Consider the following 25,980-nt stretch of genomic DNA (forward strand, 5'->3'; position numbering starts at 1 on the left):
TTGGATATAAGTAAAGTTGGGCTCATTGCTCAAGAATTATGTGTCTGGCTCTCGGAGCCCAAATCCTGTAACACTGTCATTGTACATTCTCGTTTTTTACTCTGCTACTCTGTACCTGCCATTCTTGTTATTTCTTGATTTTGCAAAGAAAATATAACCTTGTTAAATTTTATCTTAACTTTAATTTCGTATTTTTGAGACCTGTTCACCCCCGCACCTTCTTTCACCTCTGCACATCCACAATACTCCGTAACAAGGTTAACCGATCAAAATTTTTAATCGATTGGCAGCTCTAGTTTTTAAACTGTTTAATCCCCGGCCCTCCCCAAACACAACCACGAAAAATCCGATAATACTACAGTACAATAACACAAATATAAACATAAACTCAATACAAGCCAGCGGGTACCTCCACAATTCAAGCGAGGTACAAGTACCTATCTTTTAACCTTTCTCTCTCTCTGTGTTTGTATGCGTGTGCATGTTAGATATCCTCATGCCCAATAATTAGATTTAAATATGCTCTGGTAAAAGTAGGATATTTGAAATAAAAATTCACGTTACAGTCAGATGTGGTGTTGGTGATAGTGAGTAATGTTTTAAGAGGAGGCAACCATCCTCTGTTATAAGTGCCTCGTTCTGCTCGTTAACGATCGGCGACTCAAACGTTAAGCAGTACCACCCGTTGATAGTCACCAGATTTATGTCTATCTACAGTCGTCTCTCGTGTGACCAATAGCATGCTTGCTTTATCAGTGACAGTCTACGTGGAGTACTTCAAAAGCGTGCCGTCCCTGAAGCCGGTCAAGACCAACTCCAATACTCAGACCACAATGAAAAAAAAAAAAAGAATTCTATTGTTTTCCAACTTACCTGATGATGATGATCACAAGATGTTCTTCTCTTTTGTATTTTCACACATTGTGCTCGCAAATAATGCAGTCCAGACTAGTGCTACAGTGATCCGATTCACAGCACATTAGTGTCACCGTTCCTATTGCATCTGTGTAGTGTGTATGATAAGATAGCAGCAACAACATCCAATGCTTGCTGCTGCCATCTGGTATTCATTCTATGAACAGCTTTCCTATGCGTCATCTAGTTTTCAGATTCAGGTTTCTCTTGCAGCCACCTCTTCGCATCAAGTTTTGATGTTACAACTTATTTTCCCGTGACAATTCTAATAAACATACAGAATTAGATGAAAAATTCCTGTACACACAATCATCAATGATCTGCATTTAGTTCTTCACCTAGGTGAAAGATTCTCTATCAATTATTTGCCTAGTCTTTTAAATGACATCATAGAACCGGGAATTTTCATTGTAATCACGATAAGTACATAATACAAAACAAGTAAGTTAAAAATGAAATGCAGGAAAAAATCGGTACTTGTGCAGTAATCTATATGCTTATTATATTACAGTACAAAACTTGCGTAGTCGATAATAATAATAATAATAATAATAATAATAATAATAATAATAATCGACAAAACTCAAATTTTCTACATAGACTTGTGATTTTTCACAGTTTCCATAAAGTAACAACTCCAATAAATATAGAGAATTAGACGTAAAATATCTGTGTTTACAATAAGTAGCCTACACATAAAACAATTAAGTTAAAGTACAAAAATCACGTACCTAATAATAATAATAATAAGAAGAAGAAGACAGAGAAGAAGCAGAAGAAGAACTGACGTAACTCAAATTGTATACACTAACTTACGGTTTTCCACAGTTCTCTCAAAGTCACAACTCTACTATATATGCAGAAATAGATGGAAAAATACCTGTTTTCACAATAAGTAGCCTGCATGTTAAATATAACTCAAATAAGTTGCTTTACGTCGTACCGACACAGATAGATCTTGTTCGTATGTGCCCTTTTTTATTGAATTGATTCCCTGTATATGAGCATGGGCAAATGAACGCAAATATTCTTGTTATTAGATTGTGGTGTGTTTCTGACAATGGATTCGTGTCTTTCATTACTGTAACCTGCAAGTTTATATAGACCTGAAGTGATTCACTTAAAATTGACATCACTCCACACAACATAATTCAGTAGAGGGGAGGGGAGCGGGGGATGAACCTACCTGACCGCTAACCAATGGGCGCACATCCACAGCCACTTTTCGAAGGTTGAAGCTTGGACGCAGTTCCATACTGCCCAATAATTAATATATTCTGAAGTATTGCACATAGAAGCATGGACTCTTTTTTTATTCTGTATATCTTATGCCAATTTTAGAATCTCAAAAATCTCAAAAGTGATAACTCAAACTTTAAAACCCTTTCCGCACAGCGGGTTACATATTAAGAAACACGTAAACTACAAACTTGCTTGCTTTTTGCTATTTCCATTTTTATTACACTCTTTGGTTGATAATTATATTGTATTGCACGAACAACTTACACTGTCAGAAGAGTTCGTTCTATATAAAACACTAACTAATATTCAGAGGAGTTCTTATACACTATCCGATATCTTCTATTCCTACACACACACACTTATAATAGTATTAATTCTAAATCTCGCACGAACGATTCATTGTCGATTAGATGAATGCGATCCAAGTTCTCAGTACAGCTCCATACTTTTTACTACATGGTCATACAACAGTTGATTCACTCTTTTGTGTGAGATGAAATCGAGGTGGTTGAAGAACTCGCTCGGAACTCTACGGACTTCTGCAACGTTTGGAAGGACTTTGGAAAGGTTGATCGAATCCTGAAACAGGTAACATGGCATGTATGTTACAACGCATTCATTATTAACATTTATAGCCTCAGTGAACCTCAATGGATGTGCCTCATAATTAGTTAGATATGGCGATGAACACTCGAGCCTTTGCAACGTATGCAAGTGAAACTATTTTCAAAACTACTAATACAGCTGAAACTGATAAAATACTTATGATAGGAAGAAGAAGAATTAGAACGTGTATAAATAAACAATATCAAGTTGATGGTCATTGGAGAATAGCTACAAATAACACAGTTTATAATTAAATCGAATCAGTATTGAGCACAATTAGAATGAAGCGTGTCTCTTTCTTTGGACATCTTATTAGAACACCGGACAAGCAATGCCAGGATTAAATGCATCACAGAAATCAAGAATAATATTAATGAACAAAACTTTCCCGCCTGGTGGTCACGATCGTTAAGGCGCTGAAGTCTAAATGGTGTAACACCGTGGTTATCCGGTTCGAGTCCCGTTGTCGTCAACATTTCCAGCGTCAGAATGTTGGCGGGCAGGGTAGGAGAGGTTGGTGGTATAGAATTTCTAATAACTAGATTTCGTGCCATTAATCCCGGATTAAATTCCAAACCTCTTCGCAGTGCTCATATGTAGTGACGCTATTGATGGTGATTCGTCCTCCGGATGGAGACGTTAAGCCTTGAGCAGACCCCTTGGTGCTATTCGACAGGAGCAGGCTATGTGCTGACACAGGGTTGCACCCTCTCCCTTCCTACTATCAGTATAACGCCAACATTTCATCTCATTAACTCCTCTGATGAGGTTGATGTCAGGAAGGGCATTCGGTCAAAAAACCGCCATGACAGATTCATGTCACCTTATACCCGACCCGGTATGGAAACGGGACACGGGCTGGACAAGCAATTAATGAACTACAAAGCAAAGCAAAGCAAAGTCACCTCCGTACAGGCCATGAAGGCCCTTGGAGGAGTGGAAGGTAAGTGGAAATCTCGTTTCTTAAATTTTACGACTTCCTGACGGGGATTCGAACCCACGTCCTTCCGGGTGAACCGAGCACGCCTTTACCGCCTCGGCCAGGCCCATATTAATGAACTACAAGTAACATTAAATGATCTCAAGAACAAAACAGACAAAATTAAGATTCTCAACGACCCGTGTTTGAGACTACAAATCAAAGTTAATAAAAGAGCAAAAGGTAGAGTGTTCTTAACTGAGGAAAGGATGTCGACATCTGAGAGGATGAAGAAATATTGGAAGTATAGAAAAGCTAAATTTTCTTTGTATAATTGACTCGAGTTATCCTGTGTTGACCATGAAATAAATAAGTAAGTAAATAAATAAGTTAATTAATTAATTAATTAATTAATTAATTAATTTTGGTGGCTATTGCTAGATTTGTGCAACCGTTGTAAGGCAGACCCTCCGACGAGAGAGGGTGACATCTGCCATGTATAGGATACTGCGTGTTATTGTGATGAAATATAGTGTTGTGTATAGTGTACGAGTTCCACTGAGATTGGGGACAGCACAAACACCCAGTCCCTGAGCGAAGCAAATTAATCATTTCTAATTGAAATCCCCCACCGGGCCTGGAAATGAATCCGGGGCTCTCTGGGCTACACTGACAATTCGACCATGAAACGGGACAGTATGTAAAATAACTTCACAAAATATATTTGGAAAAGGAACGAGAACAGCATACACAATTTGTTAAACATATTTATTTTACATTTGATTTTACGCCATAAAATAAAAGATTTCAGTTATTAATGACCAACTTGCGTCTGTCGTATCTTACTGATGAATGTTAACATCTTAGAAGGAAAATAATTCATCTGAGAAATCAGAACGAGATGATGCAAACAAAAGGGTGGGATATCTTAAATGATTTAATGAAATAGGATTGTATTTTAACTGTAACATTTTATGGCCAACAAAGGACCACACCAAACAATTATACAAAGAAAATTTAGCTTTTCTATGCTTCCAATAATTCTTCACCCTGTCAGTTGCCAACATCTTTCCTTCAGTTGAGAACACTTTACCTATTGCCCTTTTATTAATTTTGGTTTGTAGTCTCACTTGTGAGTCGTTGAGAATCTTAATTTTGTCTGTTTTGTTCCTGAGATCATTTAATGTTATTTGTAGTTCATTTATATCATTCTTAATTTCTGTAATCCATTTAATCATGGTATTCCATATTATTATTATTATTTTACTAATTCTAGTCTCTGGTGTTCTAATAAGTTATCCAAAAGTTGAGATGCCTTTCTTTCTAAATGTGTTCAATACTGGATCGATTTCCTAATAAACTGTGGTATTTGAAGCTATTCTTCAATGGCCATCAACTTGATATTGTTTATTTATACACCTAAATATTATTCTTTCTATCTTAAGTATTTAATCAATTTCAGCTGTATTAGTAGTTTTGAAAATAGTTTCGTTTGCATAAGTAACCTCTGGCTGTGTGACTGTTTATAATGTCTTAATTCTTTTGCTGTCGATATCGGAAAGCTTTTTATTGTATAATGACGTAATTTGCTTTGTCTAACTTATTTATTCTATTTTGTCAGGTTGATTTTTCGCTTAGATTAGAAGTTATAATTTCACCTCAATATATTTATCAAAAATTTTGATTTCATGTTCACCAATATTAATTTTATTTTCCAGTAGTGGGTCAGTTAATATGATGTCACTTTTTTCAAAATAACATTTTAAAACCTGTTTTCTGTTCTAAATGAAATAGGATGCTATTTATAAGTGGTCCTTTTAACTAACAATTAAGCTGCTCATTTTATCTTCTCATTGTTCAGATCGTTTCTCGGAGATTGTACTATTTATTGAATCAATTATATAGGAACGGGCATACTTGAAGAAACCTGCTTTTTGAAGGAAAAGAATAATCTTATAACCAGTACTAGTTGTATATATATATATATATATGGCTAATAATATTTAAGGAAGGAAGTCAGAATAAATTTTGTTTCAAGATTTTTCTTTTTCTTTTTTTGCTACTTGCTTTATGTCGCGCCGACACAGATAGGTCTTATGGCGACGATGGGACAGGAAAGGGGTAGGAAAGGAAAGGAAGCGGCCGTGGCCTTAATTAAGGTAGATCCCCAACATTTGCCTGGTGTGAAAATGGGAAACTACGGAAAACCATATTCAGGGCTGCTGACAGTGTGGTTCGAACCTACTATCTCCCGAATACTGGATACTGGCCGCACTTAAGCGACTGCAGCTATCGAGCACGGTCAAGAATATTTCATCCCTTGACAGCTGTGAAAGATTACTTCTACTTGTGCCCGATTTCTTCCTCTTCTTTTCTGTTATTTCTGCTCTGGTCATACATTTTCACTTTTTACTCCGACGATATTACTTTTGTGTGGCTGAGGTGGTGGTGGTGATGATGGTGATTATTGTTTTAAGAGGAAGTACGTACAAATTGGCAACCATCCTCTATATAACACTAATCAGACAGAAAACCTGGAAGGTATCGGACACTTCGAAAAATGACAATATCGGCCAAAGAAAGATAAGGGCCACGAAGGGCGTGAAAATGAAAGACTCCCTATCCCTCTAATAGCGTCGGGGTCGGAAAAGAACAAGAAATGACCAAGGGAGATCGGATAGGATATATCAAAGTGAGGATCCTGGCACAAGTAATTAGAAGCATTGCCAGGACTCAGATAAAGGCCCCGTGGTGGGGAGTTTAATTATTCCTCACTTTTCCATTTCGTTTCTTGCTCTTTATAATTTCTAGTGAGAAATAATGTTTATAGTGTACTATGTCTTGGGATATGGGCAAGAACAAATTCGTTACTTTCACTGACCTGTTTCACTCTCATCCTTGGATTCGACAAGATGAAAGTGACTGAGCTTTGAACGGTGCTAGTAATACAATTCCTCATGCAGTCAGTTCCTAAGATGAATGGTGTGAATGCGTCCCTCGTAGGGTAGGATGGGTTGATGCCGATGTTTCAGCGGGCTGGGATGAGAGATACTTAATAGGACCTTATAGTTAATTCAGGAAAGCAACGGGAAATTACCTAACTCCTCACTTCCCTAGTATGCCTCTACAGTGACGCCTAGGCTATATGTGACAGGTGGTGGTGGAGCTGTTTGGGGATCCAACCAGCCTTCGACCTGAAAACTCAACGTATAAGGCATGATCAAAAAGTTTCCGTTTGAGGGCGTTGCTGCAGAGGACCTAAAACGTAGCGCGATTCTGTTGCAGGTATATATAAGCACGGACATGTAGGGAAAGGTATTAATGTGGCAGTTGTGTCGTGCCGAGGTGCGTGCGTTAAATGCGGCCACGTGAACTATGGCGAGGTTAATACCAAATGCGTCCAAACAGGACCAGTGTGCTGTTATTCTGTTCTTGGCTGCCGAAGGACAAACACCGGTGGACCTCCATCGGAGAATGAAGACTGTGTATGTGGCAGCATGTCAGTCGGAAAGAACCGTCGTGGAATGGTGCACCAAGTTCCGTGCGGGTCGTGTTTCGACACAAGAGGCCGGTCGATCTACGAGGCCAGCCTCTCAAAATTACGGACAACAACGTGCGCTAGCAATGGACGTCGACACTTCCTGTCAGACGAGGATGTGCAGCAGGACACGGTGTTTCACCACACGGGGATCTTCAACCTGGTGCGTCGGTGGGATGAGATGATTGGCATCCCGATACAGGACTGTACGGCCGTCGAACGGAAACTTTTTGATCGTCCTTGACACACACACACACACACACACACACACACACACACACACACACACACACACACAAGAACTGGCTCTCTATCTGCTCATTCTAGATCTACAGGAATTACAACTAGTCCTGCATCTCTTTCACATTTTGCAATTATTGCTATACAAGTTATGTTATTTGTTACTCGGAAACTCACTTGATCGGAGACTAGCTTATCCGTTTGTCCGTAGTGTATCGCCACTGGAGCAGTCACCATCTTCAAGTTGTATTCGGGAGGAGTGGACGATCTGTATCGTTGTTGGTTCTCCTCTGGACCGAAGTCGAACTGTTGGAATTTACCTACAAGATGAAAACACCTCCTATTAATGAAAAAAATATAAGTACTTTATTTGGAAAATTGCATACACGCTAAAGAAACAAAATGAGCGCATGATGTTATACTCTTCTCGCATTTAATATTCTATCAGCCTCAATTTTAATTACCTATATTATCAAAATATTATTCACAGTATTATTATTATTATTATTATTATTATTATTATTATTATTATTATTATTATTATTATTATTATATCGATTTTGACCAGCTGTGGACCACATAAATAAGCCTCATGATTTAAACTTTCTTTGGCGCCAGTACTCCTTCATCCTCCTGCTTGCTGCTTCTTTTCTTTCAGCCGTCCATTGTTGTTTCTTCTTGGTCGCTGTTTCTGGTTCTAGGAAACCCTTAAATGAGTGTAGCTTTTTTCTGAAGGTGGTTCTATTGCGAATGTCTTGATGTGTGATGTTCATTTCTTGCAAATCCTTCTTCGTGTTAACAAACCATTTTTCATAAGAGCTGCCTTTCCTATTGGGCTTATTGAAGTGGTTAAAGATTTTCTTGGCAAGTCTGTCATCAGGCATTCTTGAAATATGTCCCAAAAATGTAACTCTTCGCTTTCGAATGACATCTGAAATCCTACTGCATGTTTTATATATTTCTTTGTTACTGTGTAATCGATATGTGTCAGTACATTTCTTTGGACCGAGGATTTTTCTTAGAATCTTTCCTTCTTCTCAATTTCTTCAATGTCTTTCCTGGTTGTTAATCCCAGTCATTCTGAAGCATACAAGCACTCTGGTTCAATTACTGCCTGATAGTGGTGTAGTTTTGTCCCAGCTTCATACATACCCCTATTCCGTTAAAAAAAATGGAACGTTTCTCTTCCAGGAAAACAGAGATCAAATTTCCAGATCACACCACATACTAGAACTGATACGCTATACTAGAACACAAATGTTCAGGGATATTTAAATTATATTACGCAATGCACTGAGATCATCTGATGATGTTACTAAATATAACTTCGTTACAAAATATGACATTTCCTATACAATAACCCAGTGGTATATTCTGATGACCGATGACAATTTCATTGAAGTCAAAAGACATCTTGGAGCTGTAAGCTTTTCAGAAAATAATCTTAAAAGAATTTAAAGGTGTTAATATTGTAATGTGTTTTATGTCCTAGTAACTAATCCTATGGTTTTTGGACAATTCCAATGTGTCGCAATTTTGTCCCGCAGGTGTTGTCTTACGTGAGCAGCTTCAAATACAACCAGTCTGACGAATTTAATCAATCAATCAATCAATCAATCAATCAATCAATCAATCAATCAATCAATCAATCAATCAATCAATCAATCAATCAATCAATCAATCAATCAATCAATCATCAATGATCAATGATCTGCATTTAGGGTTGTCGCCCAAGAATCAGATTGCCTATCAATTGTTTACCTAGATTTTTTTTATGTTATTAAAACTTGGAAATTCATCGAACATTTCCCTTGATAGTTTATTCCAATATCTTACTCCTCAACTTAGAAATGAATATTTACCCCAATTTTTCCACTTGAATTCCAACTTTATCTTCATATTATGATCCTTCCAAATTTTAAGAGCTCTACTATAACGTGTTCATCTACTAATGTCATTCCACGCCATCTCAGCATTGACAGCTCGAAACTTATCACATAGTCGAGCATCTCGTCTCCTTACTCCCAAGTCTTCCCAGCCCAAAGTATTCAGCATTTTCGTAACACTACTCCTTTTTCGCAAACCACCCAGAACCTAATCGTGCTGCTTTCCTTGGGATCTTTTCCAGCTCTTGTATCAAGTAGACCTGGTGTCGGTCCCATACACTGGAACCATACTCCAATTGATGTCTTACCAGAGATTTATACGCCCTCTCATTTACATCCTTACTACAAGACTTGAACACTCTTGTAACTGTGTGAAGAGATCTGTAACCTTTCTTAACAACCTCGTTAATATGATTAACACAATGAAGATCATTTCTTACATCATTAACACCTAGGTCTTTAGAGTGTTCTCCAGGAGGTACTACCACCCCATAAACACAGTAATTAAAACTAAGAGGACTTTTCCTTTTGACGAAACTTACAACCTGACTTTTCATCACCATCATACCACAGTCCGCTGTCCGTCACAGAACACTGCCTAGGTTCCCCTGCAGTTGCTCACAATCCTGCAACTCATTTACCACTCTATACAGTATAACATCATCAGCAAATAGCCTTATCTGTGATTCCAGTTCTTGCGCGTATCACTTATATATATATACACGAAAATATAAAGGTTCAATATTATTCTCCTGTGGAACGTCGCTCTTAATCATTACGAGATCAGATAACACTTCAACTCTAATTCTCTGAGTTCGGTACCCATAGACACTGTATTTCGAAACATAGTACTATAGGAGGAAACGAGGTTTACAAAAAGACAAAGACCCCTCCGTACAGGCGGAGGAGTGGAAAGTAAAGGCTTCCACCATTGTTAACCGCGGCACGTGATGGGGTAGAGTGGTTAGCTATACGCCCGGCCGCCTTTAACCCCCAGGAATTAACCTGGTACTCATTTCTGTGTGTAGGCTGAATGAACCTCAGGGCCATATGCACCTCCGAAAGTGGATATCTCGTTTCTTAAATTTTACGACTTCCTGACGGGGATTCGAACCCACGTCCTTTCGGGCGAACCGAGCACGCCTTTACCGCCTCGGCCAGGCAGCCCCTATCTTTTGAAGACAGTGAACTTAAAGACTGAGCACATCTCAAAGGTGTACGAGTATTTAAAATGGTATTCATGTTGTATTCAGAGGGTAGCGTGTTCCATAACTTAAATTCAAAATTCAGACTTAGACTTGTGTCTAGAAACCCACACTATACGTATTTCATGACCAGTGTATCGAAACGATAGCATACTCCTGTTGGTTTCAGAGGTTCTGGACATAATCACTCCCAGAGTTCTGAAACCTATTCGAACTCTGAACAAGATTATATAGTGTTTACCCTCCACAAGACTTTTTCTTCAGATGACTTTTCTTCAGATGATGTTATTCTGTATAGAGTAAGAAATAAGTTACAAGACTGTGAGCAACTGCAAAATAACCTCAATAATGTTGTGAGGTGGACAGCAGGCAATAGTATGATGATAAACGGGGTTAAAAGTCAGGTTGTGAGTTTCAAAAATAAAAAACGTTCTCTCAGTTTTAAATACTGCGTTGATTGGGTGAAAGTTTCTTTTGGAGATCGTTGTAAGTATCTGGGTGTTAACATAAGGAAATATCTTCATTGGGGTAATCACATAAATGGGACTGTAATAAAGGATATAGATTTCTGCACATAATTATGAGTGTATTTACGGGTTGTAGTAAGGATGCAAAGGAGAGTGCATTTAAGTCTCTAGTAAGACCCCAACTATAGTATGATCCAGTGTATGAGACCCTCACCAGGATTACTTTACCCAACAACTGGAAAAAATCCAAAGTAGAGCAGATCGATTTATTCTGGGTGATTTCCGACAAAATAGTAGCGTTACAAGAATGTTGCAAAGTGTGGGCTGCGAAACTTGGGAGAAAGGAGATGAGCTGCTAGACTGAGTGGTATGTCCCGAGTTGTCAGTGGAGACATGGCGTGGAATGACATTAGTAGCGAATAAGCTTGTGCGGTGTCCTTAAAGGTAGGAAAGATCACAAAGTAGGAAAGTTGGAATTCAAAAGGATAAATTGGGGTAAATATTCGTTTATAAGAAGGGGAGTTAGCGATTGGAATAGCGAACCAAGGGAGATGTTTAATAAATGTTCAGTTTATTTGCAATCATATAAGAAAAGGCTATGAAAACAACAGCTAGAGAAAGTGCCTAATCAGTATTGAGGATTAATTCATTTTAGTCTCTCACACCGAGCTCGATAGCTGCAGTCGCTTAAGTGCGGCCAGTATCCAGTATTCGGGAGATAGTAGGTTCGAATCCCACTGTCGGCAGCCCTGAAAATGGTTTTCCGTGGTTTCCCATTTTCACACCAGGCAAATGCTGGGGCTGTACCTTAATTAAGGCCACGGCCGCTTCCTTCCCACTCCTAGCCCTTCCCTGTCCCATCGTCGCCATAAGACCTATCTTTGTCGGTGCGACGTAAAACAACTAGCAAAGAAAAAAAGTAGCATTTTAGTCTCGATCTACCGTACCCTTTATAAGGCGAGACATTTTCGCTGAGAGGTGGTCTTGATTTTGGAGGCAGTGCGGCTTGTAGGAAGTGACGATACTCGGCGATATGGGGCTGGATTTTAAGGGGCGACACTAAGGATACATGTCATCATGAAAGGTAGGGAGAATACATGATCATTTGGACTTTAACTTTGGGAAGCTTTCTGTAGACTTTACTTGTGGAAGATACCTTGTAACTTGGTATCATGAAGAAGATAGCTAGGAATTTTACTATTAAATTCTGTATTTGGCATGTGTTCTAGGAAGTTACGGTTTCCGTTTAACATGTTCAAAGTTAGGTAGGTCTTCGGATTATACCCGGGTGAGTTATTAAAATTTCTAGGAGGCACGAGTGCGATACCCTTGTTCCCCTCTGTTCTATTTGAATTTTGGGTGTCCAAAATTCCCTTTTCTAAATTTTGTTTTTTCTCATTATTTTCGCTGCTTTAAGTCACCCTGTAGTGTGGATTAGCCTCTGCTTCTATGGGCTGTGCCCACGTCGGATTTTTTCTACTTTTGTAAGGAGTGCTGTCGTAGCCTCCGACTTTTGCATATTGATTGCTTTTTCCCTAAAATGTTCCATTCCAACTGCAGTGTGGTCCTTCTGCTCCAGCTACATTGGATCTTTTGATCCCTGTTTATTTTCGACAGAATAACAAGTGCCTGTTCATCCTTTTGTATTGTGTTATTACCCTTAGGTATTATTATGAGCCCAGTGGCTCGGAAGATTGTTATTTATTGATCTTTGGCTCCATTTCTTATTGTAGAGGCCCTCCTAAACTTTGGGCTTTGTCACAATGATCTATGGATCGTTTAAGGTTGTACAGTGCTTCACCCCTGTCTTATACTCGTAGACTCCATTATGCAATACCCAGATCTGTGTGGCATGCGGATGTGGCAGTGGTCCGATGTTGGACTGCATGGGATGGTGAGGACAGGCATACTCGTCGTCAAGACTCCGATCGACCATATGTGAACACCACAAGGGAGGATCGTCGTATTTTGCACCAAGCCCATCGTAACCTTCTCACATCTTCGCCTGCCATCCGACAACAAGTAATGAACTACCTGCAACATTCTATGCCATCCCGCACCATTGGTAGGAAACCAGCAGACGTTTCCCGAAGCTACCTTTTTCCGAATTTACCCGAATCGAATTCCCCGAAGCCAAGTTCCCGAAGTCACGGTTCCGAATTTAATTTCGTATTCATTTGACCGAATGTAATAGGAGAGATTCCCGGAAAGTTGACCTACTAAGTGCGAGTTTTCAATAAAAGCATGCAGTGACAATGTGCATGTTCTCACGAGGTGACCAACTTTAGGCAACGTTAAATTTTTGTTTTGTATGCCAGTTAGAGATGTGCTGATTTGTTTTGAAGAACTCCGTGATGTTCAGGATAAGGTTGTTCTTATACACTGCATGACAAATAAATTGAAGCACCCAGAAGAAATGATCGGATGTCAGTGTAGCTCCGCTGAACACAATACGATGCCACTCATAAGCAATCCATGCTTCCCGCTTACGGCACCATTTCAAACGCAACCGTTTGTCTTGCGGTGTTAAGGGCGCGGGACCAGCCGACCAAATGGAGACCCACAATGAGGCCCCTTCAAATTCTTGTCAAGTGTTGATTGTGCTGTTTCACACGAGTACGCGGCATCTCAGTGATCACTCGACGCAGACAGACCACGCGTCTCAACGCATATGTGGGCGGAGCCCAGATTCCTTGAGCGAATTTAGCCTTTCGGCCTTGTGGGTCTTGAGTGCTGCTTTCGACTAATTAGACTTTCGATAGAATGGTTGTGGGGGGTGATGGTGCCTTGTAACAATCGAATTGGTCAGAATGTGATCTGCACCCCAAGGGGTCAAAAAGAGTGGCCTTGGGTTTCTGGTGGCAGAGCCCAAGGGAATCATGATTATCCAATGTTGGGAGTGGGTTTGGATTATTCTTGACGGCACAAGGCATATGTGATGAAAGCGAAGAAGTTGGTCACCCAACCAGTTGGTGACCACGACCAATGTTGCTTGACTATCGGTGGACATTGTGGAGCTGTGTAACATCTGACGTTGATCACATCCCTTTTATACCCTACCAGGCCTGGTAACAACACTAATGCTGTCTGGTGGTAGTTCTACCTGTCACAGAATACAACTCTAAACATTTATATACAGTGTCTGTATGGTGTGTACATGTACGATTCGGATTCGGGAGAATGGCTGGGTACCTGTTTGAGTACAATCACTAAACACGAATATTATTTCACTTTTTTCCACTTAGTGAACGCGCACCTCAGACTGACCACGTTCTGAACTATTACTAAGAACATCAAACAATATAGTTCTTCCACCTCTTAGCTGTTCCATCAGTTATTTACAGTGTTGCCAGATCTGTGAAGTTTCAATCGAACAACCCTTACATAGCCCCTATGTGGGACTGTACGTGGTCTATGAACCAAATGAATCTATTCAGACTAGCACAATACCTACCTGATTTAATCAGCTGGACGAAGTGATCTGTTGTAAATGCTGAGTTTCCACCCAATGCCATTGCCGCCAATAATGGAATTTCACTCTGTAAGTAAAATATTTTTGTTAAATTCTCCACTTCACTGCAAGGTAATTGTCGGACTATTATCTAACATATAGGCTACAATCAAATCCTTACAAGTTTGAGCCAAAAATACATACAGGAGAACAAACACTACAAATACACAGATTATCAGGCACACACCTACGCTAATAAATAGTGGTGCTATAAAAAATGTTGGGTATCCAATACGCAGACTGGATGTTAAAACCTGATTGAATGGAGTTGAATTGAAAACCATCCAATATGCCACTTTCATTTCGAACTTTTATTTCTAAAATTCCATGCAATGAATTCTAAAAATAATATATTACAGTTATTTTGCTTGAAGTTTGTTTTAAATTATATTAAAAATTTTCAGGTTGAATCTAACAATAATAATAATAATAATAATAATAATAATAATAATAATAATAATAATAATAATAATAATAAATATGCTGGATATTTGGCCTCTCCGCACGTTTAGGCTACCAACTCTACTGTGGCGCTCTTAACAGCAAGTTACTGAACTTTTATCAAGAAAGTCATACTTTGGCCAAGAGAGTGCTCTATTTGTGGATGCACTTTTATACTAGGATAACATAGGTTTCTCCCACGTGAGGAAGTTTATTATGTAGGACATAATTTTACAAGTGTACATTGGTAATACTGTAAGCAGTGACATCATGTCACCTGATGAAACTGCCATCTGGGCGATTGCTCTAAATTCGAGCCCTTTCAGGATGTATTTCCGAGTATTTTCCTACTATTTCCTGATTATATTATTGATTGAGAGCCATGGGCTCTTACTGTTATTTGTAATTATACTATGATGTGGATAAAAGGAAGAAAATACAAATTTTCAGATATTTTAGTTATGTGCTCAGTCTGCCTATTCAGTTCTCGTGCTTCCTTTACCTCTGTGATCGGAATATTATTATTATTATTATTATTATTATTATTATTATTATTATTATTATTATTATTATTATTATTATTATTATTATTATTATTATTATTATTATTATTATTATTATTATTATTATTATTATTATTATTATTATTATTATTATTATTATGTGACGTAGGGACGTGGCGCACCCATCGCCCAGGTGGGAAACCACTGCAATCAGCCACCCGAGTACGGGCGGGAAAACCGAAGCGTGAGGTATGGAGGAAATGCCAGCCTGAGCACAAAATGAAGCTCTCACCAAGGCTCACAATCTTCGTAGTAACTTGGTTGGTGTGAAACATCGCCCGCCCCAATCAACAGTTTTCAACTGTCAGAAGCATGGCGGAAAGTTCAGCAGAAGCTATTACCCCAGGTGGAACGCAATCCATCGTCTGTTTGAGTGACGCATGCAGGCTTTCGGATTTTGTAGAGCTTGCATCGACGTGCTCGGAGGTCTCGGAGACACGTAAAATACAAGATCAAACACAAGCAACGGAACTTCTTTGCAACCTGCAATGTGAACTCGCTGTTAAAACCTGGCAAACTGAAACATCTCACCGACATCCTTTCACAACAACAAATCCTAATTGTAGCAATTCAGGAAACGATATTTTTGGATGAACATGCCTTTGAATCTCAGGGTTACAGGATCACGATGGGCAAACCAGGTAAGCGCGTAGCGAGAAATATTCCTCACCTTGGTACTGGATTCATTGTCAACAAAAGGTTTCTCAATTCCGTCACAGATTTTCCCCTCCTAACAGCCGAGTCAAAATCCTCATCTTCGAAGTATGAACAAAATCTACATTATCGTAAATGTGCATGCTCCAATCAATAAGGCAAATAATATGGAGCCACACAGAACAGATGTATTCTGGAAGGAACTGGAAATATAATCTGTAAAACTCCAGAGAAGCATGCAGTCATTCTGCATGGTGATTTTAATGCAAAATCCGTAAAGAGAGAACATTCCTGAACATCGTGGGAAGGTATCGTGCTCACCGAAAAACAAGTTGAAATGGAGCGAGACTCATAGAACTTTGCAAGGCATTTCATCTGATCCTGAAATCAACTGCCTTCAAACACTTGTCCAGGAAACAGAAAACTTAGATATCCCCAAACACCATCCTTGGCTAGTTCCAAATCGATCATGTTGCTATCGCAAAGAAAGCACAATAGGAAATCCAAAACGTCAAAGTTCTTAGAAGTGCGAATCTTGACTCAGACCATTATCTCTAAAAGATTCAGGTAAAACTTCTTCCAAGGAATAATGGAAAAAATCAACAGGTTGGACTCAGAGAAGCTCAGATCCACTAAAGAGTTCAACCAGAAGCTCGAGTCTCAAGATCCAGATAATTGGGAGCAACGACAAGAATCACTAGTCAAGACAGCTAACAATACGGTTCCATTAACAAAACCAAAGAAACATCCATGGTGTACTTGCGAATGTGATGTCGCTTTGAGGCAAAGGCAGCTTGCTCGTCAGAAATGGAACTCACAGAAGAATCAGGACAGTCTATCAAAATTCTTAGACGCAAGAAAGCATGCTGCCTCAGCTATCCGCGGGTTTAAGGGTACTTTCGACAAGAACCAGCTAATACAGATAGATGAGGATATTAAGAAGAACAATACTCGAGATTTATATCTCGGAATCTCAGCAAATACAGTCCACCAAGTCTACACTTTAAGGGACCAGATGGTAAAGTTGCCTACGTTAACCAGGGCAACTGTCATATCCTGGCGAATTATTTCGAATTACTCCTCAACTGCGAAGCTCTACAATCCAGTTTAACGTTCGGAAACAATGCGCCTGCCCATTCTGATTCATCACCACGTACAAAATAAGAAACTAGACAGATCATACATTCGCTAAAGAACAACAAGGTACCAGGGTTTCAATAATTGCCGAAATGTGGAAGAACGCAGGAAACAAAACAATAGATAAACTAACGGAGATAATTAGCAACATTTGGGAAAATGAAGAACTTCCATGTGGTTGGTCTTCTGCACTGATCCACTCTCGTCATAATAAATGTAACATAATGGATGTGAAAAATTATCGAGACATTTCTCTGCTGTTAATTACCTAAACGATTCTTTCAAAGGCGCTTCAAATTAGAGCAGAGGAACAGTTCGACTCGCAGCTGGATAAATAGCAAGGAGGTTTCAGGAAAGGACGCTCATGTGTCTAACAAATCATAAAGATTATCATCACCTACCTGAAACAGAGAAACAGAGAAATAATCGACTTCAGAAAGGCTTATGACTGAATTGACCAAGTTACACTTATCGAAATCCTGGAAGAATTTGGCCTAGATAATAAAACAAGAGCAATGTTCCAACAGACTCTTACTAACACCACCTCCAAAGTGAAATTCATGGGAGAGATTTCGGATACCTTTGAAATCAGGACGGGAGTCAGGCAAGGAGATGGTCTCTTGCCTTCACTTTTCAACTGCGTACTTGAGAAATTCAACCGTGAGCGGGGGAAAGGAATGAGCAGAGTGTTGGAAAAGGAGTCAGACTTGGCTACAGAAATATGAATCTGAACGTTGATTGCTTTCAGGTGAACCTGAAATATTTTCTGACTCGCTAGACATAGCTCAGAACAAATCAATGAGCCGAAGACACAAGCGGCTAAGGCGGGACTCCAGATCTCCTTCGAGGAAACATAATTTCTAACAAATATTAAGTCAGCACCTAGAGTGCTAGAGGTAAGAGAAGCGAAAATCAAACGAACGGTGAACTTCAAATACTTTGGAGAGTGGGTAGATCAGAGTCCTTCTGAAGAAGCCTTTACATCACGGATCAGGGAAATGGAAACGGCATATCAACTAACTAAAAATGTCTACAGGAACAAATCTATATCCGTTAACGCCTAGATACGACATTACTGCACAATAATACGACCGAAGGCTTTATATGCTGCAGAATGCGTTACTCTGAATAGGAAAGGTCTCATTGAGAAATTAGAAATTAAAGAAAGGGAGACATTAAGGGGAGGTTGTAAGCCCTATACTGGCAATGTTAAATTGTCGAACTTTTACTGCAGTTGTTTCAGAAAGTAATAAACCTATGAGGTTGAACTTTTGAACAGTGATGGATACATGCTTTGCCAATAAAGTGACTTTTTTGTTTTAATGCCGAGTGAAAAGTTTATTTTCTATATAATTTTTTTAAAGTACACTGAATTTTCCCCATATTTTACCATGAAAATGTTGGATAACTTCCATGATTAAATTAGGAACAAAACAATAGAAAGTCAGTAACACCATAGCTAATAACTATACAGAATTTCACACATCTGGGTAAAGAACTTCCTGAACAAAATGCAATAATATGTTAGCATGGTAAGATTTTGAGAAAAAATGATTTAAAGTTGACAGTACCTTCAGTGCATGCCAAAGCCATATTCTGGACTTTCACTGCTGTCCTCATCATCTCTGGCTCTCTTCCTAGACCTCTGCAGCCGCCTGGCGCTCTTTGCCAGCTTTTCTGCATCTAAATCAGCTTTAAAAACGCGCATCCTGTCGAGATCTTGGAAAATCTTCAGTGCATTCATTCTTGATTGAATACCTAGCTGCTGCAGCACTTGAAGTAGCCCCACATTTCCCACATTAAATGCCAATACTGCATCATTAACTCCTAGAATCAGTGTCTGATACCCCACAAATACTCGTTTCGGAACCCTAGCCCACATAACACTATTAAAACTTTCATTAGGGTTTTGGGTTTTCCCATGTAAGCACTTTTTCAGAAGGTCAGGATGTGCTAGACTTCTGAATATTGGCATGATTATATCAGCCACAGACATAGGCAATGAATGTTTATGTGAATAGCTTTCTCCTGTAACTTTGGACCTATTATATTTACACCAGGAAGACAAGCCTTTGGGACAAAGACAGTGCTGGGGAACTTCATCTGTAGAAATTTTGTGTAAGAAAATTGCCCAGACAGCTTTCCCCGTTTCCTCCACACTACTGGTGTTTCTTCTTATAGCCATTCCATAATAGTCTTGTAATGTATCTATTTCTTTGTCACTCAGCCTACCCTTTTCTGATATTAATTTACCATCTTCCAATTTTTTCCCTTTGTATTCACTGCGCAGTCTCCGGGGACGGGACCCCATTCGTTTCTGGATATGACCAATACATTCCAGTTTCTCAATAATTATTTCCCCATAAGGCTTCTTTTGGACAACACTTGCAAAAGCCTTGCTGTCCGCATCTCCTAGATATTTAAAAGAAACTAATCTGGAAGACAAAAAATATTGCAATTCCCAGGCCTGAAGGAACAGATCCAGTAAGGAGGCGTGGCTCTCTTACGTCACGTGGCATTTAAATGGACTTTAAATGGTGTTTGGGGGTGTTTTTCAGCAAAAAACACATGCACATTATAAAACGGACCTCCAGCTACCAAAATTACCAAAAATCTAAAAAAATTTTTTTGCACCCAAAATAGCTTACAACCTCCCCTAAGGAAAATCCTAAGGCCAATCAAAGACAATGGTGAATGTAGAAGACGACATAATCATGAACTATAGACACATGTACAAAAGATCACAGACACCATTCGCAGGAGGGGAATTGTTTTCTATAGCCACATTTCCCGTATGAATTCTACAAAGCTGAACAATAGGATCTTTAATTACTTTCTCAACAAAAAAGCCCTGGAGGCGTGGTTCACCGAGGTAGAGAAAGACTTGCAAGAAGTGGGTTTAACACAGGAGAAACGTATTCCGCTCAAGAAGAAACTCCAAGAGCATCGTGATTTCCAAGGAAACCCGAAATTAAAAACTAGCAAAACAGGGACTGAAGCGAGGAGAGAACAGCATAGGATTCGAATGCGGGAATACTAGGCGAAAGTTACAGCCCTAGCACAAGGGAAAGGAAAAGGACAGCTGAAATAATGTGGTCAGTAGATGGCCGAAATGACGGCAAAAAGAAGAAGAATAAATTCGTCTGGATATTCCAAGCCTGCTGCGGCCTATGCCGTGCATGAGAACTGCGTGTTCTTGTAGTGAAGGTTAGTGTGTGAGTTGCAGGAATGTTCTGACAGTACAAATACCCAGTCCCCGAGACAGGAAAAATAACCATTTAAGGTTAAAATTTTCGACCACGTCGGGAATTGAAACAAGGTCCCTCTGAACCGAAGGCGACTACGATGAGCATTCAGCCACGAAGCCAGGCATGTGGACAGTCACTTCAAGCATTGTCACTGAGCGAATTGATTGCACCGTACAGGTCGTGTAGCTGTAACCTTGCATTCGGGGGATGGTGGATTTGAACCCTAACGTCGGCAGGCCTGAAGATGGTTTTCCATGGTTTCCCATTTCCACACGAGGCCAATATTGGGCCATTTTCCTCAGTCCTAATTCATCCCAGCGTCGCCAGCAACCTATATTTATTAGTGCAACGTTAAACTTCTACGAAAAAATGAAAACCAGTAAGATATTGCCCAGTAAACTAAGTTACATTCCAGAAGATAATAATGTGCTCACTGAGTTCTAAAAATAAAATGACAGTATTCCCGTTTCCTTCCACTCAGCCTCGGGTGGTCAACTGAGTAGAAGTGCAATTCTCACCTCAGCCATCCTCGAAGTGGTTTTCCATGGTTTCCCACCTCTCCAGGCAAATGCCAGGATGGTACCTAACTTAAGGCCATGGCCGCATCCTTCTCTCTTCCATGCCTATCCCTTCCAATCTTCCCATCCCACACAAGGCCCCTGTTGAGCGTAGGAGGTGAGGCCGACTGGGAGTGTTACTGGTCCTCCTCCCCAGCTGTATACCCGACCTAAAGTATCACACTCCAGGACACTGCCCTGGAGGCAATAGCGGTGGGAACCCTCGCTGAGTTCAAGTGAAAAACCATCCCCGGACAACAAATGGATCAAATAAAGTAGATAATAATAGTTTATTGTCATAATTCGAAAATTTTATTAAGAAAATTATGTTTCCTTCCAACTACGTAATATACAATAACTTACCTTGTTCAATCCATCAGTCTTCCCGAACGTTTCCTCCACCAGCATCTCACAAGCTGCCATCTGCACTGTGCTATTACTACAGAGATAGTACAACAGGGCGATAGTCGGTTCTGAATATGGCAGCAGTTCGTATCTCTCTGTCGCCCGCAGAAGTTCCTGAAAAGATAAGTTACGACGTAATCTATACAAACAGAAATTAAGATTTGCCTGTACATTATGAAAATGATGACATTAAAGTCCTAGTTCAGCCACCTTCGTCCATTGGGGGAGGGGGAGAAGGGGTGAAAGAGAAAATGTCCAACAGTGCCGAATCAATAATTTTCGGGGTCACTGTGGTGAATTACAACACTCATGTACAGCTTGCGGTGGTGTCTCTAGCGGCGTGCTAGCCGGTCAGTGTCCTGGGAAGGTGCGGTATCCAACTGATGAGCCCATGCCACACTGGGACGAACACTGGTAATGTTTGACGATTGAGTTTTCCTAAATTTTATTTATTCTGGATGCTGTTTGAGTTCAAGTTCAACCTCCACTACCGATCTCGATAGATGCAGTCGCTTAAGTGCGGCAGGTATCCAGTATTTGGGAAATAGTGGATTCGAACCCCACTGTCGGCAGCCCTGAAGATGGTTTTCCGTGGTTTCCCATTTTCACACCAGGCAAATGCTGGGGCTGTACCTTAATTAAGGCTACGGCCACTTCCTTCCTGCTCTTAGGCCTTTCCTGTCCCATCGTCGACCTAAGACCTATCTGTGTCGGTGCGACGTAAAGCAACTTGCAACAACCTTCACTGGCATGCGGGGCAGAACAGATGAGAAATAAAATGTCCAAAATGACCGAGATCATAGTGTTGAATTCGTATTTTTCAGGTCCACTAGGCTAATGGAGGAAAGTCCCAGTGACAGCAGGAATCATGCACATCATATCCATAACGCGACGTGTAAATACAAACAATAATTAGTTATTTTTATTATTTAATTGGAATCATTAACTACCTCCCACAAAATACGGGCTGCCACAAAGAAAACTTCCAAGCGGAACATTATAATTTAAAACTTTTAATTAAACACACAACAAAGTCTAAAACTACGAAATAGTTCGTAAAAAAGGAATCAAATTCACAATAAAGAAATCTAGAAAAATTCACTTGATACATAATTAACTGGTAATAAAAATACGCTCAATAAATTACCCGGGCAGGGCATGGAGCAATTTTTATCAAGACATGTTTTCTTGCCTGTTTTAACGACTGTTGCGGAGCAGAACGGGTCCTCTGGTTGAAAATTAAAATCCACAACCTGTTTCCAGTCATTCGACCGAGTTAAGAAAGAAATGAATGAAGACCTCATCTGAAGTGACACATTTTCTCTAAAATATTTATACTGTTTTAATCGTAATTGATTCTCTCTTTCTTACTCTTGACATCGTATAAACCCTGCAGGCCCCGGAAAAACGGCATTGGGTTTCGGATCTGCAATTCGAATGCCCCTGCCCTACGATAGACGGTTTCCTGGTTATTTCCTGGTTACAGACTTTCCAGCTTTGTACGGGAAGTTTAAATATTTTTCAAGAAATCAATGATATACCTGACGGTATTGAACCAAGGAACACATAACGGAAAGAATTAAGTAAATAGTTAATTTGACTAAGATTTGAATCAGGAAGAAAACGGGTGTCCGCCTCTGTGGTGTAGTGGTAAGTGTGATTAGCTGCCACCTTCGGAGGCCCGGGTTCGATTCCCGGCTCTGCCACGAAATTTTAAAAGTTGTACGAGGGCTGGAACGGGGTCCACTCAACCCCGGGAGATGGACTTTTTTGCTATGGGCTTTACGTCGCACCGACACAGAAAGGTCTTATGGCGACGATGGGATAGGAAAGGCCTAGGAGTTGGAAGGAAGCGGCCGTGGCCTTAATTAAGGTACAGCCCCAGCATTTGCCTGGTGTGAAAATGGGAAACCACGGAAAACCATTTTCAGGGCTGCCGATAGTGGGATTCGAACCTACTATCTCCCGGATGCAAGCTCACAGCCGCGCGCCTCTACGCGCACGGCCAACTCGCCCGGTGGGAGATGGACTGAGTAGAGGTGGGTTCGATTCCCACCTCAGCCATACCGGAAAGTGGTTTTCCGTTTCTCCTCCAGGCAAATGCTGGGATGGTACCTAACTTAAGGCCACGGCCGCTTCCTTCCCTCTTCCTTCTCTATCCCTTCCAATCTTCCCACCACCCCGCAAAGCCCCTGTTCAGCATAGCAGCTGAGGCCACCTGGGCGAGGTACTGGTCATCCTCCCCAGTTGTATCCCCCGACGCAGAGTCTGAAGCTCCAGGACACTGCCCTTGAGGCGGTAGACGTGGGATCCCTCGTTGAGTCCGAGGGGAAAACCGACCCTGGTGGGTAAACAGATTAAGAAGAACACGAAGAAGAAGAAGAAAACGGGTAAAGAACTGAGCGATGTTGGGCTATTTTTTCTGAACTGCATTTAGGCCGGAAGTGATTTTCAAAATTTGTTTTTTAGCTGGAGAGAGCTATCCGAGATTTAAAATTTGAAACCTTACCTCGCCCTTTAGCCCTTCAACTTTCGGCACAACTGAGAAAATTGCTTACAGTAATTTTACTTTTATCGTGGTATGGGGACCTCTACTTTGTATGCTAAGAAATGTTTTCAACATTTAAAAATTGAAGTCCTGGTAAAGTGACATGTTTATGAACAAGTTGGATTTAAACTCCCTTCTAGAGAAACATGCAAAATTTGTGATTTTTGCCAAGGCATCTAATAAAAATATTCTACGTCACCGAAGAAAAGATGAAGGTACCCATAATAGCCTTAAGGATGCACCAACAACGCCGTGGAAAACTGACAAGCTGTTACTTCTTTGATTGTCTCTTTGTTCTCTGTGCTAATGTGGTATATATATGTACAGTGTTGTTGATTGAACGTATAACCTGACGGTGAATGGATGCTATGACTTATGTTTCTTTTACTATTAATCTATTTTTCTATTTTTTTTTTGTACTGGCAACCGGGATAGCTAGGAAAATCACGCGAAGGTAAGCTCAGAGAAAACAGACGTAGCGAATACTTTACCACAACACCTAAATTTCATCAAGATGAGTAAACCAACCATAAAGCTACTTTATTATAATTTTCATCATCTGGGTATACACTTGCCTTCCTACTAAATATCACAATATTTCTCTATTAGTTAACTTAAAAATTGACCTATTTGTTGTGCAGAAGCTAATCCAGTTTTCGCGACTAGTACTGTTTCTGATAACTAGACCCCGAAAGTTAGGCAAAAAGCCTATTTTATCCGTGTGGACATAGCGAAGGTTCGCATAGACACAAACATGTTTCCGTACGTTTAGGAAAGGAAGGGCCAATTATTAATTTGTCTTTTTTGCCTATTTCAGCTTCCGTAGCCTTTTTGATTCTTTAATGCATTTTTTCCCTTTTTTAAGTTGTTGCGATTATTTTATACTGTTATTTATGAATTGAAATTAATCAATGCCAAGAAAAATATAAAAAGCCAAAGTACTGTATTAATAAAAAAGAAAAACATTTTTACATACAAAATAACATTTACACAAATAATATTTTCATATTACACAAATCTCTACTGAAAACTCCACAAGTCAAATGGTCGATAGGGTTACCAGGTTTCGTCCTCGCTACGTAAAATTAAGTGCTGGTGGTATTTATTGTTTTAAGAGGAAGAACAACTTAGTAACCATCCTCTACCAATACTAAACAGAAGGAAAATGGAAGAGGTCCGACACTTTTAAAAATGAAGGTATCGGCACAAGAAAGGGAAGGATTATCTAGGGCTAGCAAATCCAATACCATCGAGGTCGGAAAAGAACAAGTGTTGACCAAGAGAGGTCAGAAAGGAAACGCAAGAGCGAGGAGCCTGACGCAAGTAACTCTAAGCAACGCCAGACTCAGCTAGGGGAACCGTGGTCGCCAACCCACATTCCCAAGATGAGAGGCCCTGGCCCCCTTTTAGTCGCCTTTAATATTATATTATATTATATTATATTATATTATATTATATTATATTATATTATATTATATTATATTATATTATATTATATTATATTATATTATATTATATTATATTATATTATATTATATTATATGGATACTGACATATTAACTCGTGTCAAGACAAAAATGGATTTAGGAATAACATTCAATGAAGATTTAAGATTCAACGACCATATTCAAAAAATTACGAATAATGCTCTTAAAATGTTAGGCTTCATTATACGGAATTCATTATCATTTCGTCCAAAGACACTATTAACCTTGTTTAACTCATTTGTAAGGTCCAGACTTGAGTATGGCTCAGTTGTTTGCAACCCAATGACCACAAAAAATATCAATCTTATCGAGAGTACTCAAAACACATTTTTAAAATTCATGACTTATAAAATCACAGGAAATTACCCAACCTTCATAAATTACTCAGGTATGCTGAAGGAACAAGGTGTG

The 25,980-nt window shown here is 39.7% G+C and overlaps 1 protein-coding gene across 1 annotated transcript in view; it reads right to left on the bottom strand.

Annotated features, from left to right (window-relative positions):
• Positions 1–2,376: 2,376 nt before the first annotated feature.
• The window catches only part of LOC136875980 (lipase 1), a 29,569-nt gene continuing 5,965 nt past the window's right edge, over positions 2,377–25,980 (bottom strand). The window contains exons 3-6 of the mRNA XM_067149596.2: positions 21,493–21,648; positions 14,473–14,557; positions 7,638–7,780; positions 2,377–2,736 (exon numbers count right to left, since the gene is read on the bottom strand). Coding sequence (XP_067005697.2) covers positions 2,587–2,736; positions 7,638–7,780; positions 14,473–14,557; positions 21,493–21,648 — 534 coding nt within the window. The 3' untranslated portion in view covers positions 2,377–2,586. The remainder of the gene's footprint in view (positions 2,737–7,637; positions 7,781–14,472; positions 14,558–21,492; positions 21,649–25,980) is intronic.

The sequence above is a fragment of the Anabrus simplex genome, chromosome 6, assembly GCF_040414725.1.
Source record: "Anabrus simplex isolate iqAnaSimp1 chromosome 6, ASM4041472v1, whole genome shotgun sequence".
In the NCBI taxonomy this organism is placed as follows: domain Eukaryota; kingdom Metazoa; phylum Arthropoda; class Insecta; order Orthoptera; family Tettigoniidae; genus Anabrus; species Anabrus simplex.